This window comes from Erinaceus europaeus, chromosome 2, assembly GCF_950295315.1.
Source record: "Erinaceus europaeus chromosome 2, mEriEur2.1, whole genome shotgun sequence".
Taxonomy (NCBI): Eukaryota; Metazoa; Chordata; class Mammalia; order Eulipotyphla; family Erinaceidae; genus Erinaceus; species Erinaceus europaeus.
In genome coordinates, this window is record NC_080163.1 from 134,627,278 (window position 1) to 134,646,217 (window position 18,940).

At 45.4% G+C, this 18,940-nt stretch overlaps 1 protein-coding gene across 2 annotated transcripts; it reads left to right on the top strand.

Moving 5' to 3' along the window:
* The first annotated feature begins 5,146 nt into the window (after nt 1-5,146).
* Nucleotides 5,147-17,603, top strand: ATXN1L (ataxin 1 like). 2 transcript variants are annotated; one of them, XM_016189816.2, is made up of 3 exons: nt 5,147-5,302; nt 7,858-7,925; nt 9,917-17,603. In XM_016189816.2, exon 3 carries the CDS (start codon nt 10,037-10,039, stop codon nt 12,101-12,103), a length of 2,067 nt encoding a protein of 688 aa, XP_016045302.1. In that variant the 5' UTR covers nt 5,147-5,302; nt 7,858-7,925; nt 9,917-10,036; the 3' UTR covers nt 12,104-17,603. The 2 variants fall into 2 exon arrangements, with proteins under 2 accessions (XP_016045302.1, XP_007526713.1); XM_007526651.3 differs by having other exon boundaries at nt 5,150-5,302; nt 9,920-17,603.
* Nucleotides 17,604-18,940: the final 1,337 nt, after the last annotated feature.

Below are 18,940 nucleotides of genomic sequence, written 5' to 3' on the forward strand. Positions count from 1 at the left end.
TGGGGAATGGCCTCCAGGAGCAGTGGATTCATAGTGCAGGCACTGAGCCCCAGTGATAACCCTGGAGGCAAAAAAAAAAGTCATTTCCACAGGTCAAAAACATTCCCTTAAATTGAAGTTACTAAGATCTGGGAGCTATATTACCTTTAGAGCAGGGTATACACTGCTCTTAGAGTATACTTGTTGTGTCAACATTCACACAATTTTCTTATTTCTCTCCCCCCAGGAGTTTTAGACAACTGACAATCAGTTGCAAGAAACTGAAGGCAAAACTAATCATGATTTCACCACAAGGCAGTTACTTGCAAATCACATTGCCAGCAAGTTTCCATATAAAGAGCCTTATCAGTATCACAGGGCTCTAATTTTTTCACATATACTTTACTCATTCAACAAGCTCAGTATTGGGAATACCTGCTACTCAGGAATGGCCTGAATGCACTAGGTTCTCTGGATCAGTTACCCAGATAAGACTCTCACAGTTCAAATAAGCACGCATACAATCCTTTCAGTTTCTTAAAGTAACAGCTTTCACTACAGCTTTTGAGAGTTCTGCAGGAAGTTCTGGATAACAATTGGAAAATCTTTCACAAGTCTCTGAGGAAGTAGGCAAGAGTAGGATATTTCCTTTTCCAAAAGGACATATTAGTCACTTATGGAGAAATTGTGTGACATCCTTCTAAGTAAAATAGGAATGAATGTGAAAGGGGCATCTCCATTAAAATTTGGGGAGTTCAGATGACATTAAAGGTGGTATATATGAGGACACAGTTGTTCAGAGAAGTAGGTAAAAGGAAAGCTTGGAAAAGTGTATATGTATACATTTGGGCATTCAGAAAGTTTTGAAAAAAATAATCTGCTAGCAAGCACAATATATTTCTAAGCCTAATAAGTATTTCTATAATCTCCACATATGCTGAAATTATTGGTTTTTCTACTGGCATGGAAAGATAGTTCCTTTCTTAAAATGACACTTTGCCTGCTGAAGCATACAAACAGGAAACTGTGACATCAGGAAAGATGCCACCTACTTAAGTTATGACACATGTTTTCCCTAGTTACAAACACTGCTTTCTAACTTGGTATTTTAATATCCATAATAGCTCGGATATAAAGAGTTGTATGAGTTTCCCCAGCTTGTACTAAAGTTCTAGAAAAGTCACCATTGAGGAACTGGCAACACAGAAAACTGCTTTAAAACTTCTGTTGTTTAGGGAAAAGAATAACAAGCATAGTAGCCCAGGAGGGGTAAAATGTCTATGGGATTTGGACTCTGAAGTCTGAGGTCCTGAGTTACTTTCCTGACATTGCATGTGAGAGAGTGATATGTTGGTTCTCTCTCTTATCCTCTTCCCCTCTGTCTCATAAATCAATTTTTAAAAGACAGAAGGGGAGCTGGGTGGTGGTACACCTGGTTAAGTGTACATAGTACTACACTCAAAGATATGCAAGGACTCAAGTTCAAGTCTCTGCTCCCCACCCACAGCGTGGATGCTTTACAAAACAGGTCTGAAGGTGTCTATTTCTCTTTCCCTCTCTCTATCTCCCTCTCCCCCTCTCAATTTCTCTCTGCCTGGAGGTGAATTCATAGTGCCGGCATTGAGCCCCAATGATTTTAGACAAAAAAACTAAGAATAAAATAAAGATGGATAAGGAGAAAGAACAGCATAACACCGTTTTGTCATAGTTTTCGTTTAATCAGAACACCTCAAGTTCTCCAATCACAAAAATTCGATGTCGGGTTGGGGAGACTAACATAGTAGTTATGCAAACAGCTTTCACTCCTGAAGCTCTAGTCTCACATTTAATCCCCAGCACCACCATAAACCAGAGCTGAGCAGTGCTCTAGTGTATCTCTCCATCTCTCTCATTAAAATAAATTTAAAAATTTAACAACACTTTTGATCAACACACTTCTAAGGAACTCTATAGGGGGCTCCAGTGGTGCAATCAGTTAGCATGTCGGTAATTATGCAGAACTTTATAGGGACCTTAGCAAAGGAAAAAGGAAACCTCTTTTTTTTTTTTTTTTTCCACCAGAGCACTGATCAGCTGGCTTATGGTGGTGCAGGGGACTGAACCTGGGACTTTGGAGCCTCATGCATGAGAATCTTTTTGCATAACAATTATGCTATCTACCCCTTTGTGAAAAACCTCATTTTCTCTCTTTTTTAAAACTTTTTTTTAGCATTTATTTATGTATTATTTATTTATTTATTGTTGGATAGAGATAGATAGAAATTGAGAGGGGAGGGGAGATAGAGAGAAAAAGAGACAAAGAGCCACCTGCAGCTTGTTTCATCACTTGTGAAGCTTTCCCCCAGGAAAAGCTTTTCTCCCAGGGGCTTGAACCTTCGTCCCCGAACATTGTAATTGTTTGCACTTAACCAGGTGCACCACTGCCTGGCACCCAATAAAACCTCTTTCACTCTTTTTATTTTCTTTTTTTTAAATTACTGGATAGAGATAGAGAGAAATTGAGACAGGAGGAGGAGATAGAGCAGGACAGAGACAGAGAGACACTTGCAGGCCTGCTTCACCACTAGTGAAGTTTTCCCCCTTCAGGTTGGGGCCAGGGAATTGAACCCAGGTACTTATGCATTGTAACATGAGTTCTTTACCAGGTAAGACACTGCTTGGCCCCAAAAACCTCATTCTCTAAGATTCACATTCATAAATCTCCTTTCAATTCATCTGTTCTTAAACATAAACAAACAAAACTATCTCCACCAAGAACACTGTGAGCAGTAGGCAGAGAAAACCAGCTGCAAATACTGCCCAACAAAGTGCAACAGATGGGGCCAGCTGGTGGTGCACCTGGTAAAGCACACATGTTACAGTGCACAAGGACCCTGGTTCAAGCACCTGGTCTCCACCTGCAGGGGGAAAGCTTTGTGAGTGGTGAAGTAGGGCTGCAGGTGTCTCTCTGTCTCCTGTTAATTTATGTCTCTATTCAATAACACACACACACACACACACACACACACACACACACACACACACACACACACGATGCAACAGACTGAAGGCAGAGAAACCAATTGTCAAAATGATTTTAGTGGCCCCCGAGGGTGGCAGTGGACAAAGCATTGAATTTTCAAGCATGGGGTCCTGAGTTTGGTTCCCTGTATCACATGTCCCAGGGTGATGCTGTGGTTCTCTTTCTCACCTCCTTCCCTCTCTCTCATTAATAAATGATAAAACAGCTCTTTTAAAGTGTTTATATATTGAAGACCAGGCAGTGACACACCTGGTAATACACATTACACTAACAGGAGAAGATTCAACCCCCTGGTCCGCACCTGCAGGGCAAAAGCTTCATGAGTGGTGAAGCAGGGATGCAAGTTTCTTTCTGTCTTTCTCCATATTTTCCCTTCCTCTCTCGATTTTTCTCTGTCTCTATCCAATAATAACTAAATAAAATAAAAAACAAAGTGTTATATTTACTGGTGATAAGAGGCAGAAAAACATACACAAGATAATCAAACTGGCATATGTAGTGCCGGGGACCCAATGGGGTATTATTCGCTTTTGTTGCCCTTATTGTTTTATTGTTGTAGTTATTGTTGTTGTTATCGTTGTTGGATAGGACAGAGAGAAATGGAGAGAGGAGGAGAAGACAGAGAGGGGGTGAGAAAGACACCTACAGACCTGCTTCACCACCTGTGAGGTGACTCCCCTGCAGGTGGGGAGCCGGGGGCTCGAACCGGCATCCCTAAGTCTGGTCCTTGCGCTTTGCGCCACCTGCCCTGCGCTTACTCCACGGCACTACCGCCCGACTCCCTGGGGTATATTTCAAGCTTGCAGGCTCCACTCTCTACCGCTGCACTGCCTTTCTGACCACCAGAACAACTCCCCCCCCAAAGCCATTTATTTATGATTAATAATAGTTTATAAGCTTGTAAGCTTACAGGGTATATAGTTCTACATCGCACCCACCACCAAAGTTCTCTGCCCTCACCTTCCTATTAACCACTATAGTTATCAAAAAGTCTTATTTTTTTGAGAGTTCATGTTTATCAGTTCTCTAGAATCCACATACAAGAGAAACCAAACCAACTGGTAGTAGAACTTTTTTAAAAATTTTTTTAATATTTATTTTATTTATTTATTCCCTTTTGTTGCCCTTGTTGTTTTATTGTTGTAGTTATTATTGTTGTTGTCGTTGTTGGATAGGACAGAGAGAAATGGAGAGAGGAGGGGAAGACAGAGAGGAGGAGAGAAAGACAGACACCTGCAGACCTGCTTCACCGCCTGTGAAGCGACTCCCCTGCAGGTGGGGAGCCGGGGTGCGAACCAGGATCCTTATGCCGGTCCTTGTGCTTTGCGCCACCTGCGCTTAACCCACTGCGCTACAGCCCGACTCCCAGAACTTTTTTTTTATGTAGTTATCATCAAAGTACAAATTTAACTTCTTTTTTAACCTAGCTTAGTCACATGTTGATTCCTTTACAGTGAGTGGAGACCTAATATTTCATGGAGTAGGGGGACCCCTTTCCCACTAAGCTAAATTGTTTCCCATTACTAAACAGCTTCATTCCTTTTGAGATTTTTGAGTGTTCGACCACTTGTTACCATCTAGATACAGGCTCTGCTTCAATTTTCTTTGCCTCTCAGGACCATTTCCCAGCTCTTAAAGAGTTTCTGTCCCCGGGGGGGCCGGGTGGTGGCGGCAGCACACCGGTTTAAGCATACGAAGTGCAAGTACCCTCAGGGATCCCGGTTCAAGCCTCGCTCGTTCGAGCTCCCTACCTACGGCGTGAAGCAGATCTGCAGGTGTCTATCTCCCCCCCCACACACTCAATTTCTCTCTCCTCTCTTCTCAGCCCCCCCCCCCCCAAAAAAAAGAGTTTCTATCTCCACCTCTGGTCGCCAAGTGTCTCCAGAGCCATGACAACCCGCTTCAGACTTCTCTGTTCTTTCTAAGAGGAGGTTTCACCCTGGAAGGCTAGCATTGTAGGTGGTTAAGTCACAGGGATATGTGTGGGCCTATTGGGTGAGGAGGCCCCACACAGTGCTGATCTGGCCCCCGAAAGAGCAGCAGTTCGATTTCCCACCAGAAGGGGCGCTGGAGGGCGGGGGACCATGCCCCGCCTCTCTCCGAATTCTGGTGTAGCCGTGACGCAATCTCCCCGTGCCAGGGGCTGGATGCACCTGACGCCATCTCCGGGCGCCCGGCTCGGGCGGGGGGGAGGGGGCCGCTGGGTGTGGGGCGGCTCCGGGGCCGGGGATGGCGGCGGCCGCGGTTGCGGCGGCTCCCGGACAAGCAAGAGGAGCCCGTGGAGAGCCGTGAGATGGGCCGGTGAGTGTCGTCGGGACTGGGGGCCGGTAGGCCGCCCTCCCCGAGGCCAGTCAGGCTGGGGCTTGGAGCTCTGGAGGAAGTGCCCCGCCGGACCGGGGTCCGAGAACGGCGGACCGAGGGACGGAAAGAGGCCGCGCCTAGACCCCCGCGCGCCTCTCTGCAGTTCGGCCTCGAAGGCGGCATCAGGCCCAAACGCCCCCGCAACTGTGTCCCGGCGGGCCGGGGTGTCGGAGTCCCTGGAGCAAGAAAGGGCCCTCAAACAAGGAAGCATCGCCTACGGGGCCTCGACCCTTCCCGGTGCTGGAAGAGTCGACCCCCCACTCTCTAAACGTCGAATTTCCATTTTCGGGCCCAACCCCTGGAGTAAGGACTGCGGGATTACAGGAAGCCATGAAGTGTAGTCGCTTCCAAGCTGCTCTCTTTCTGGCGGGTTCCCCTCTCGCCCTCAGCAAATTCGGGTTTCAGCCTCTTGCTTCTGGACTCCGCTGGCAGAGTTGGCATCTCTCCAGAAAAGTCCCCATTCTGGATTAGCTCAGTTGGGGGTCATAAATTGCCTCTTCCCCCTGTCAAATCCTCGTTGAACTCCTTCAGAGGACGAGGTTTCACATTCCGAAGTGGGTTTTGCGTTATGGGAACCCAGTGCGCTGCTTTGACTCTTTGTTTGACAGTCATCCCTGCAGACCTCACACCTGTTTTGTTTTGGTTATTTTTTCACTAACCCCTTAGTGACATGTAGACAGGTTTCCTTTAATGTTTAGTTGCAGAGAGTAAGGATTATTCTAGGATCGTTTCTCCTAGAAATAAAGGTGAATGATAACTGCTTTTTAAACCACTGGAACTGCTAGAAAAGCAAGAATGCAAGTGTTCACTGCAGTTTGTGTTTATACATAGAAGAATTCGCCGTGTATTCCTACCTTGTCACTTTTTATTTGTATATCCTCACCTTGCCAGTCTTAAGAGCTAGAAGTTTACTTCAGTTTGGTTTGAAGCTTACAGTAGACAGGATGGTGGGTGGTTTTTTAGAGCACTAGTGACTACTACTTTGTTTTCAGAGATTAAAGCGCCATTCTTCAGCGTTTGGTATTTCTGGCATGAGTAGATTCACATAATAATAGTTTAGTGTGCGTTTTGTCTCCTCATTGTTAGCTTCTTCAGAACCAAGACAATACTTTAAGTTTCTGTCACACTTAATTCAGTCCCTGGTACAAAGTTATTTTATTTTATTTTATTTTATTTTATTTGCCTCCAGGGTTATTGCTGGGGTTCGGTGCCTGCACTACGAATCCACTGCTCCTGGAGGCTATTTTTCCCATTTTGTTGCCTTTGTTGTTGTGCTTGTTGTAGTTGTTATTGTTGTCATAGCTGTTGTTGGATAGGACAGAGAGAAATCCAGAGAGATGGGGAAGACAGATGGGTAGAGAAAGATACCTTAGATTATCCTTAGAATTATTAATGCTTTGTTAAAGATCAGGTAGGATTAGAGGGAGAAATGGTGTTGGGTGGGGGGAGCACCTGACAGAATAGATAAGCGACCTCCTGCAGGTGGGGAACTGGGGGCTGGAAACGGGATTCTTAGGCCGGCCCTTGTGCTTTGCGCCATGTGTGCTTAAGTCCAAATTTTATACATATACATGCATGCCTTTTTTTTTCCCCCTGAGCATCTCCTTGAGTGACCTCTTTTACCTCTTTTTCTGCCCCAGAAACAAATGATAGTTTTTCTTCCAATAGTGTTGCTTTTCTCATTTAAATAACTTATTTTTCCTGTGTTTTCACTTACTCTGAATAAAGGTCAGATCATCAAAGCTGACTTTCCCCACTTTCCATTATTCACATGACAACAGTATTGAGCCTGCCAATTACTTGGAAATGAAATTGGAAGTAAATACAGCCTTTCAGGAGAAGGATGGGTTGAGAATAAATAATATAATGTTAAAGAAAACAGTGCAGTCTTGACACATCTGACATTTTTTTTTTTTTTGTAAGATGTCTTCCTAGAAAGTAGAGCTTAGGGAGTCGGGCGGGCGGTAGCGCAGTGGGTTAAGTACAAGGACCAGTTCCAGTCCCCAGCTCCCCACCTGCAGGGGAGTCACTTCACAAGCGGTGAAGCAGGTCTGCAGGTGTCTTTCTCTCCTCTTCTCTCCATTTCTCTCTGTCCTATCCAACGACTACAACAATAAAAAAAAAAGCAACAAAAAGGAATAAATATTTAAAAAAATAAGTAGAGCTTAATTTACAAGTGGTGAAACAGCGCTTCAGGTGTCTCTCTGTCTCCCCATCCCCCCCTCCCCTCTTGATTTCTCTGTCTCTACCCAAATAAAAAAGTAAATAAAATATTTTTTAAGAAAATGAAAGTAGAGCTTAAGACTTTTTTTTTCTGTGTACTTAGCTGTCTGTGTGTACTCTGGATAAATGTGCTGTTACCTCTGAAGTGGAGGCCAAGACAGGGACCCCTGGACCGTAACATTTTGGTTACTTTGGCATTACCTTTCATAATGATTCTACAGAGGAGCAGAGACTAGGTTTCAACTTAATTTATCCCTATTTCTGTCTTTTAGGCTCCCAAGCCAGCAAAGAAGACACTGCTTCATACTACAGCTGCTCAGAAGCACCACTGGAAGCTCAGGTAAGATAAGAACTTTGGATACTTTGTTGTGTAAAAACATGAGTTTCATCATTGGAAAAACAGAACAGCATGTAATAGGAACCCCTTCATATGCTAGGAACTGGAGCCTTCTTTTAATTTATAGGTAAGGAAGTTCATATGTATGTAGAATTGTTCAGACTAGAAAGATGCTTTTTTGACAAAGAGCAGAAGCATGTGTAAAATATGACAGAGGACTGGGAGAGAAGACTTTCTTATAAGTCATAGAAACTTCAGATAAGAATAAGTAGACATTTTGGAGAAATGGAATCAGAATTTAGGAAGTGGTAACAAGAGAATTTAGGAAGTAGTGCTTAGAGTAGATCTATAATGGAAAGTGAACTGTTAGCAAAGGAAAATACAAAGAGAAATGGGAGATGAATGAAGAAGGCATATTGAAGGTAATCAGTGCAAAGAAGTCTAGACTAAAGAATAAAAAGTCTGAAGTCAGGAGTCGGGCGGTAGCGCAGCCAGTTAAGTGCACGTGCTGCAAAGTGCAAGGACTGGCATAAGGATCCCAGTTCGAGCCCCCAGCTCCCCAGCTACAGAGGAGTCACTTCACAGGTGGTGAAGCAGATCTGCAGGTGTCTCTCTCTTCTCATCTCTGTCTTCCCCTCCTCTCTCAATTTCTCTCTGTCCTAACCAACGACAGCAGCAACAACAATAATAATAACAACAACAATGATAAAACAACAAGGGCAACAAAAGGGGAAGAAATGGTCTCTAGGAGCAGTACATTCCTGGTGCAGACACCAATCCCCGGCAGTAACCGTGGAGGCAAAAAAAAAAAAAAAAGTCTGAGGTCAGAAGAGTTTTGTTGCTCTTCTTTGGGGAGGAAGAGAAACAAGTTGTAGAAAATGTTATCATATGGCCAGGTGGTGGCACACCTGGTTGAGCGCACATGTTACAGTGTGCAAGGACCCAGGTTCAAGCTCCTGGTCCCCACCTGCAGGGGGAAAGCTTCACAAGTGTTGAAGCAGTGCTGCAGGTGTCTCTCTGTCTCTCTCCCTCTCTGTCACCCCCTTCCCTCTAAATTTCTGACTGTCTTATCGAACAAATAAATAAAGATAAAAAAATTTTAAAAAAATGTTACCATAGAGGACCAGGTGGTGGCTGGCCTGGTTAAACATACACATTATAGTGTTCAGGGACAAAGGTTCAAGCCCTTGCTCCCCACCTGCAGGGAGAAAGCTTCACAAGTAGTGAAACAGGGCTGCAGGTATCTCTCTCTGTCTCTCCCCCTCTCGACTTCCCCCTCCCCTCTAAATTTCTCTCTGTCTCTAATAAATAAATTAAAAAAAAACATGTTATCACTCTGTAAGACTCACATTTGCATACTGGCTTTCTTGAGACAAGATAATAATTTTCTTGTGACCTTGAGCAAGGCTTAAAAAAAGAAATCCCAAGCAGACCTCAGTCTTTGACATCTGGTTCCTTGAGATACTGGTGATGTGAGGCAAAGGAGATGAGAATTTAGCCAGTTCCCCCCCCCACTGCACCCCCCTCCCCCAGGGATTGCAGTGAAGTGGGAAGCAGGGAGGATGAGAATAGGTGAGGTCATAACTCAAATTAGACTGGTAAAGGAAGGAAGGATGAGCTCATATATCTAGGAAGATGACAAAGAGGAAGAAAATCTTAGGAAAATGAACCAGCAGCAAAAACTATATGTTCAAATTCCTCTTGGGGGAGAAGGTTGAGAATGGTCAAGATCCCTATAAAAATCACAGCTGATTGTGAAGCTTTTGCTTTTTTTGGGGGGTGGGGTGGGGTTATTTATGCATTTGTAAACTAGTTCTTTATAGTTGGCATGAATATTTCTTTCATGTCCTAGGCTGAATGAGTGATGGGTAACATCCTTGTGGACCCCTTTCTCTTTTTTCTCCCAGAGGTCCCCCACAGGCACAGTTTCTACTATTTCCTTTTACTCGATTCATGCCTAGGTTACTCTTCTTTGCCTCTCATTTGTTCCCTAGCAGATGTGGGCGTCTCAGCCAACAACAGAGAGGGGTGCAGGGGAGCCACAGAGAAGCCCCTTCTGATGCCCCAAGGAGCAAGTCGACCCCTTCCAGGCTCCAGGAACACCACAAAGCAATATGAAACCTGTTCATGAGAGGAGTCAGGAATGCCTTCCACCAAAGAAACGAGACCTCCCCGTGACCAGCGAGGATATGGGGAGAACTACCAGCTGCTCAACTAACCACACATCCTCCATTGATGCCTCTGAATGGTCTCGAGGGGTTGTGGTGGCTGGGCAGAGCCAGGCAGGATCCAGAGTCAGCCTGGGGGCTGATGGAGCTGAGGCAATCACTGGTCTGACAATGGACCAGTATGGCATGCTGTATAAGGTGGCTGTGCCACCTGCCACCTTCTCCCCCACTGGCCTCCCGTCTGTGGTGAACATGAGCCCTTTGCCCCCCACATTTAATGTAGCGTCTTCATTGATTCAACATCCAGGAATCCACTATCCCCCAATCCACTATGCCCAGCTCCCATCCACCTCACTGCAGTTCATCGGGTCTCCTTATAGCCTTCCGTATGCTGTACCACCTAACTTTCTACCGAGTCCACTCCTTTCTCCTTCTGCCAGTCTTAGCACCTCTCACCTTCCACATTTTGTGCCATATGCCTCTCTCCTGGCAGAAGGAGCCACTCCTCCTCCCCAGGCATCATCCCCAGCCCACTCATTTAACAAAACTGCCCCCTCTACCACCTCCCCACCTGAGCAGTTGCCCCACCACACAAGTACTCAGCCACTGGACCTTGCTCCAGGCCGGATACCTATTTATTATCAGATGTCCAGGCTACCTGCTGGGTACACCTTGCATGAAACCCCCCCAGCAGATGCTAGCCCAGTTCTTACCCCTCAGGAGGGCCAGTCTGCTCTGGAAGCAACTGCTGCCAATGGACAGAGACATCGAGATCGAAGCTTAGTAAGACGGGAAAGTGAAGCCCTCAACTCCCCGAACAGCAAGGGTGAAGGCCAGGGACTGGTGCCAGTAGTAGAGTGTGTGATGGATGGACAGTTGTTTTCAGGTTCTCAGGCTGCACGGGTGGAGGTGGCAGTGCCAACACATCGAGGGACTCCAGACACTGACCTTGAGGTCCAGCGAGTAGTTGGCACTTTAGCTTCTCAGGACTACCGTGTGGTGGCAGCTCAGAGGAAGGGTGAGCCCAGTCCCCTCAACTTGTCCCATCATACCGAACATCAGGGTGAGGGCCGAGGGTCAGGCAGGAACCCAGCAGGAATGGCTGAGAAAAATCAGGCCCGGGGCTTCTACCCTCAATCCCATCAGGAACCAGTGAAACATAGACCTTTACCCAAAGCAGTGGTTGTAGCCAATGGCAATCTGGTACCCACTGGAACTGACCCAGGCCTGCTACCCATGGGCTCGGAGATCCTGGTGGCATCAAGTTTGGACACACAGGCCAGAACCACCTTTCCAGATAAGGAGCCAACGCCACCTCCCATTACCTCCTCCCACTTGCCCTCCCATTTCATGAAAGGCGCCATCATCCAGCTGGCTACAGGGGAGCTGAAGCGGGTGGAGGACCTCCAGACCCAGGATTTTGTGCGTAGTGCCGAAGTGAGCGGGGGATTGAAGATTGACTCTAGCACAGTTGTGGACATTCAGGAGAGCCAGTGGCCTGGATTTGTCATGCTGCATTTCGTGGTTGGTGAACAGCAGAGCAAAGTGAGCATCGAGGTGCCCCCTGAGCACCCCTTCTTCGTATATGGCCAGGGTTGGTCATCCTGCAGCCCTGGGCGGACTGCACAGCTCTTCTCTCTGCCCTGCCATCGGCTCCAGGTGGGAGATGTTTGCATCTCTATCAGTTTACAGAGCTTGAACAGTAACTCAGTTTCTCAGGCCAGCTGCGCTCCCCCAGGCCAGTTGGGTCCCTCCCGAGAAAGGCCTGAGAGGACAATATTGGGACCCAGAGAGCAATGTGACAGTGACGGGAAGAGCCAGTCATCAGGCGAAGGCTCCCGAGTGGTAGAGCCCTCTCAGTCGGAACCTGGTGCTCAGGCCGGCTGGCCAGCCCCAAGCTTCCAAAGATACAGCACGCAAGGGGAGGAGGCACGGGCTGCGCTGCTGCGTCCCTCTTTTATTCCACAGGAGGTAAAGCTGTCCATTGAAGGACGCTCTAATGCAGGAAAGTGAACCTCTCTCCCAGACCGGGACTGGGACTTTACCCCAGACCTGGACCTCATCATGAGCAGACAGGATTTGCACATGCCGAGCAGGAACTAGCCCTTTTGGCCGTGAGATTTGGGAGGGCAGGGCAGGCATGAACACAGCCTCCTGTGGCAAGATCTATCTCCCCATGACATCCTTTCAGGGCATCCTCAGAGGGTTCTGTGATGGGGAGCAGGAGGCCTGGGCCTAGGAAGGAAGGGAGTGCGTGCAGGATAAGGAACATTCCAAATATCAGGGCCTCCCTGTTCTTTCCTCTCTTACCCAAGCTCCTGCAAGGGGAAAGTCAGGTTTGGGGAGCAGGTGGCAGAGGGAGGGAGCAAAGAAAGAGCCAAAAATGATGATCCACAGCTTATAGTAGCAGTTCAACTGTCTGAAGTTTTTACCTTTTTTTGTGGTTGGGAGGGCAGGAGGCCCCATGGTTAAGAGGGTTCCCACCCAGAACTCTTATTTGGAGAGCTGTGCACTTTAAAGGGTAGTTTTGTTACAGATGTTTATGGCTGAGTTTGTAGTGGGAGGAGTACTCAATCCACAAGACTCCTCTTGATACTCTGCTTCAGCCTTTCTCACCCATCTCTCACCATCCCCCCATAAGGCTTCTTGCACCAGAAGAGGGGAAAACCCTCCTAGCATTCAGAGTGAAGTACTGACTTGGCATGGACCCAGTTGAGGGGCTTTGGGAGGAAGACCTGTTGGCCAAGCTGACTGGACTTTAGGCAGGGTTTCTGGAAAGATAACTGATGTAACAGACCCATCTACTCAGTCTACCAGACCCACTTTGAAATTGTACTGAATCTCTAGTTGATAATGGTGACTTGAAAGAACTGTTGGGCCCTTTTTCCAAGACCTCTGTGCTCCTCTGTCTGTCTGTGTTGTGCCTAAGTGCCTGCGCTGTTCCCACCCTTCAGCTTCCCTAACCTCTCTGCATGGTAACACGACCAGGGCCTGATCTGTATCTGCACTGCCTTTCCCCTTCTGCAAAATTGGTTTGATCCACTCTGACCAAGACCTTTAGTTTTCAGTATGTAGGGGTCTCTCTGGTCCCCCCTCCCTTATATATTTTGTTTTTAAAAATGAAGGAGGGTGGATAAATAGCATAGTGGTTATGCTAAAAGACTTTCATGCCTGAGGTTGTGAGGTCCCAGGTTCAATCCCCAGCACCACCATAAGCCAGAGCTGAGCACGCTCTGGGAAAAAAACAAACTCAAGGAATCATGTCCCCTCCTCTGCAGCTAACAAGCTTGGTGGAGAAACAAGAAGGGAACTCTGCCCTGGGTCAGAGCAAACACACCTGGCTGGGCAGTGCCTGAGCCAGCATTTTTACACAGCCCTTTCCCCTGATTCCACTGCCTCTCCCAGCAATCTGACTTCCCTGAGCCATGCCCTCCCACTGTCAGCTCTAAGGTTCTAGGATAGTCTTAATGTTTCAATACCTGAAGTCTCGCAGATTTCATTTTGTGGTGAAGTATTCCTCTGCAAAGAGTACTTTCAATGTTACATTCTTTTTCCCACCTCACCCCCCAGTGTCTTAAGCCCAATTTTTATTCAGAACTTTTAGCATCAACTTGGGCTGCAGGATTCTGTAGGTATTAAGAATTAGGCTCGCACACCAGCTTTTAGGGATGGGTGGGTGGGTTTTTGTTTGTTTTTCAGGAGTCTTTAGACTCTTGAAACAACTCAGGGTATTGTCCACCCAGCTCTCTGGTGAGGCTTCTCCTAGGGTATGATCCTGGATTTCCTTTAATGTTTGTCTGGCCAAGACCCGGCCTGTCATCAGGAGTCCCAAACCTTTGAGGTCTAATCTCTGCTCTGTCAAAGGCTTTAGGCATGTCTTATGACCTCTTTTGCTCTTTCATTTCCTCCCCAGTTGCCAAATGGGGATAAATAATCTTACCTACCTCCTGGGAGTGGGGGGAAGAGTTCTGAGAATGGAGTCATTCTTAGTGTTCAGGTGCTAATGGTTGTTCTCGTAGAAGAACATAGTAACAGAGACTGGCTTGTTTGCTGCAAGCTCTACACTCCACTGTTTTTCCTTGAGAGCAGTTACCTGGTCAGTCTGCTTTTAGAGGCCCACCCAAAGGAAGCTGTTGACCTGACTGTGAGAATGTTAAGTCTCAGTTCACCTCAGAACCAAACACCAACCATATCTGGTGAACACTCAATATTGTGCACATTTGGGATCATGTCCTTTCCCTTATCTGACACCTCTTCTTTCCCTGCCCCCCAATGCTGCTTCTTTGGCTTGTTTCTTCAATTTAGTGCAGACTCAAGCGACAAAGTCTTGAGGAATTCTCTCAGATGACTGCCCTGGGAGAAGGCCTCATCTCTGGCTGGCTTTTGAGCAAGTCATTGCTAAGAAATTTTGTTTGCATGTGTTTCTTAGAAGCATTCTTCCTCACAGAAAGGCTCATCAACTGAGTATTGTAACGTACACACAGTGGTACACACAGTGGTCACTCAAGAAATGCTCACCGAGGACCTCAACTCAGCTTCCTTCTTATGGGAGCAAACTCTGTCTACCCAGATGCAGCCCATTTCCCAACCTGGTAACTTCCACTTAATCCTGGAAAGAAGACCTTTCATACCATAGCAAGTTGGCCCGAATCTTTCTGCTGTTGTTCCTCTTCTATCTTTTGTTAGTGAAGTCATATGTGTGTAATATATTAATGTTTTATTTGCTGAGCTACAGAGGGGTCTTTTGTAAAGTTGGTCTCATAGAAAAACTACCTGTTTGCTTTATATCTTGGTCAGAGCTTTGGCATTCCCTTGCCTTTTCCCTCTAATTCAGTCTTTCTTCCAGGCATTACAAGTCCATTCTTCCTTATAGGAATTTCATAAGTATGTAAGAAATATAAGAGCAGCTTTGAGAGAGTGAACATTTTGGTGGGAAGCTGCCTGCATTTGGAGAATGGACAATTAAAGATGGCTGGAGTCAACCCCTTGTCAGTGGTTGGTCATCCATAGATAGAAAAGGAAGACTGTTAAACAGAAATACCTATTTGCAAGTAGGGGAAGTAGGTTAAAGTATGGAAAATATATTTAAGTCCTGGATTATCATTCCTAGCAAGGTTGGGGAGGAGTGGAGGTCATGGGGGAGGGTCCTAAGAATTAAAGAGTTGAGCACTTGAACCCAAGGAGGAGGAGCCCAGCATATCTGGACTGACCTTTCCACATGCTTGATCCCATTGGTTATAATACCAAGGGCTTTGGTCTGTGCTGCTTTGCCTCTGCTGCTGCCTGCTCACTGTCCTGCCTGCTGCCCTTTATACTCTCTGTCCTTCCATATCTTTGTCCGCTTAGACATATCCAGCCTTCCTATCCATTCCTACCTTGAAGATGTTACTTCATAGTAAGGCTATGTTGAGTAGGGATAGTATGAAATGCTGCTGGTAAATGCTGGTTGGTAAATCCAAAGGGATGTGACTTCAGTTCTTGTGAGGAGCCCTTTGACTCCAATTATCTGATTCTCTTGAAAGTCTTTTAGTGTGTGTGTGTGGGGGGGTTTCTATGTATTAACTTCTTAACCTTTGTAGTATCTAGTAGCCTATTAAAAAAAATGAGTGATAGGAGCTAAGTCAGGGCCTATGTCAGCATTCCAGGGAGTTTTATCCAGCTCGTTATATATATGGATTTTGGGGTTGGGAGAGGGTTTGAGATTTGGCCAAAATAGCCCTTCAAATGGAACTTGGTTTCATTTTTAACCAAGTGGGTGTCATAGTTGATGCAGAGTAGTAGTATGCTGTCAACCTGTGACCAACACGCAGATTGAAGATCACACTGGAGAGAAAGGGTGGGCATGAGTTGCCTGGGAAAAAAACCCTGGGTCTGGTCTGGTGGAGTGAAGATAACCGGATTAATTGATTTGGCTGTGGAAGATTAGGTCACACACATATAAGTAATAGTAAATAGGGCAGGGGCCACATTTTATTGAGACTTCTTGGCCTCCTTGAGCAAAATTACCAACCTATAGTACTTTCCAAATGGGAAAAGGTGTACACTACAGTTGAGTAGCTGAACCATAATAGGTTGGATGTTGATCAGGAACCTATTAGCTCTTTGCTGGGAAGCCTTTACTTTACCTTCCAGCTTCCCTGGGGTAGGAAAGGTCTCCCACATTATGCAATAATAAAATAAGCATCTGGGTCTTTGCAGCTGTCAGTTGCTCTTTCAATTCTAGGATCCCTCTTTGGGCCTGAAACCTGGTCTAGGCCTAGGGTGACACTGGCCCTCGAGATGCTAGCGTCGACTGCACTCTCTCCTTACCTGTAGACTATGCACAGTGCCTGGGGTGGAAGGAGGAGAGCTGGTGCAGTTTGCCCAGCTGAGCCTCCCCAGCAGAACAGTAGTAATAAATGCACTTTTCACACTAAGGGTTTATTAGTTCTCCTATTAAACCTAGATCCTTCCCCAGTAGATTGCAAACTCAGTCTGTGTGATCCCAAAGCCATTTACTGCAAATGTCAGCAGTGAAGATGGCCTCAAATTGGGTTCCTGTCTGCATTATGTGTGGCAGCTGCCCTTGTGCCTTTACCTATTGTCGAACTTGCAAACATTTATTTCTGTCTTTGTCATGGGAACTAAAAAACTCTTCAGGGGGTGGGAAGGGTGTTGACACAGTGGTTTTATACCCACTCCCTGGAGAGGGAGTTTGCACAAAGTTGTGAGTTGCTAGTGCAGTGCTGGTATTGCTGAAGGCAGGTTCCTCCCTCATTTGCTTGATGCTCAAATTTGAGAAAAATCTGGATTGTATTGGGGAAGAGACTGACAGTACTCATGGCAAACTTGAAGTATTAAAATAAGGCTATCCCCTATAACCTTTCTAGTCACACACAGGATCCCTCTAGCCAAAACAGTATATGTTCCAACTGCAGAGAGCAGACTGCTCTCAGCTTACACAGCACCTTAGGGGAGGGAAGAATCTATGGAGGGGTGGGGTGAAAAAGGAGGATGGGAAAGTTGTCATCCAGGTGGCTTTAGGATTCTGAGGAGTAGAGAAGGATGGCACGGGAGGTCTGGATGGATCTGATTTGCGTAGGAGTTCCCTGTAGATAAATTACTGATCCCCTATCTACTATCCTCAGTATGTAATGGCTGAATATGTAATCAACTGCATTGTATCTAAAGCCTTAGAACTAGTCAGGTGCTCCCCCCACCCAACACCATTTCTTACCCTCTAATCCTACCTGATCTTTAACAAAGCATTAATAATTCTAAGGATAATCTCTATTTTGTTGTGCTTTTTTGTAACTGTTTTAAATAAATCAATTTGTACTGTATATTTGTACTTTTGTGAGATCCTTTTTGCTGTTTTACCATTCTAAGTCTCTGTACTTGGCTACACAGATTGTATTTTTATTGTTAATGCTCTTCTTATGGATACCTGCATTTAACTTGTGGATTATGTAAACACAATATATATCAATATCTATATATCTATATATCTATCTATATAAACTACTAGCTTTTCTTTTTGGTGTTTGCGCCTTCTTCCTATCCAAGCCTCAGAGGGTTGCCATTAGGTGGGGGATAGAAGCGATTTGTAGAACTTGTAATCAAATGTAAATGATGCCCACCTCTGTGGGCACACTGCACAAACTAGGGTTGTAGCACATTCTACACATTCTAATGGTGTGTATTTTGAGTCTTGCTGTAGACCTAGATATTGGCACATTCAATCACAAGGGCCCGTAGATGTCCTCATGACTGACCTTTTATTATTTTTTTCTATGTACTTGGGAATACTGCCAGAAATTGCACAAAACGTAGCTGCTGCTTTTAACTTAGCTTACCACTAGTAAGTGATGACACAGTTAATTTTTTGCCAGAGCACCACACAGCTCAGGCTTATGGTGGTATGGGGATTGACTTTGGGATTTTGAAGCTTCAAGCATGAAAGCCTTTTGCATAACCATTATGCTATCTCCCTTACCCAGAATACTCAAATTTTACTGAGCACATGTTATGTACCACAAACTATCCTAACTGCACTGACTGACTTGTATATATGTATATATAACCATTTATTGTTAATATTGTTTCCATTTTGTACATAGGGAAACCAATACAGGTAATTTATCCATTGTTACGTAGTTATTTAAGGAAGTGTAGATTGTTGTTATTTTTACTAGAGCATTACTTAGCTCTGGCTTTTTGGTGGTGTTGATAACTGTATGTGGGATCTCAGAGCTTATGGTAGAAAAAAAGTCTTTTGTGTAACCATTATCCTGTCTCCCTGGCTCCTGGATTTTAAAGTCCAGGCATATATATATCTTTTGCGTTTGCATAAAATTTCTCATGAAAATTGAGGAGAAAACTCATGTAGTAATCAGTAGAATCTCTGTCTTAGTGAGTATCCATTTTGAAATATCCCCAATAGGACTCAGGCCTGGAGCTTTGTGAGAGGCCTTTCACTCAAACTTTTTTTTCTACCAGGATTATCATTGGAGCTCAGTGTATTCCACCACTCCTGGTTGCTATTTCTTTTCTTTCCTCTAGATAAGAGGGTGAAAATCAGAGAGGGAGGGTGAAACAGAGAAGAGACCATAGCATCACTTCACTATTTGTGAAGCTTCCCCACCTACAGGAGCTCCCATAAGGTAGACTGGAGCTGGAACCTAGGTCCTCAGGTATGGTAACATGTTCTATCAGCTGAGCCACCCGAAGGCCCCTTAAATACTTTCTTTTACACATCCAATACTTTATAATAAGCCTATCAAAAGTTTTGCCCTTTTTTTTTTTTTTCTGAAACAGATTTGGCCTGCCTGGTATCAATAGAAATTAATCCTTATTTATTGGAGGCCACTA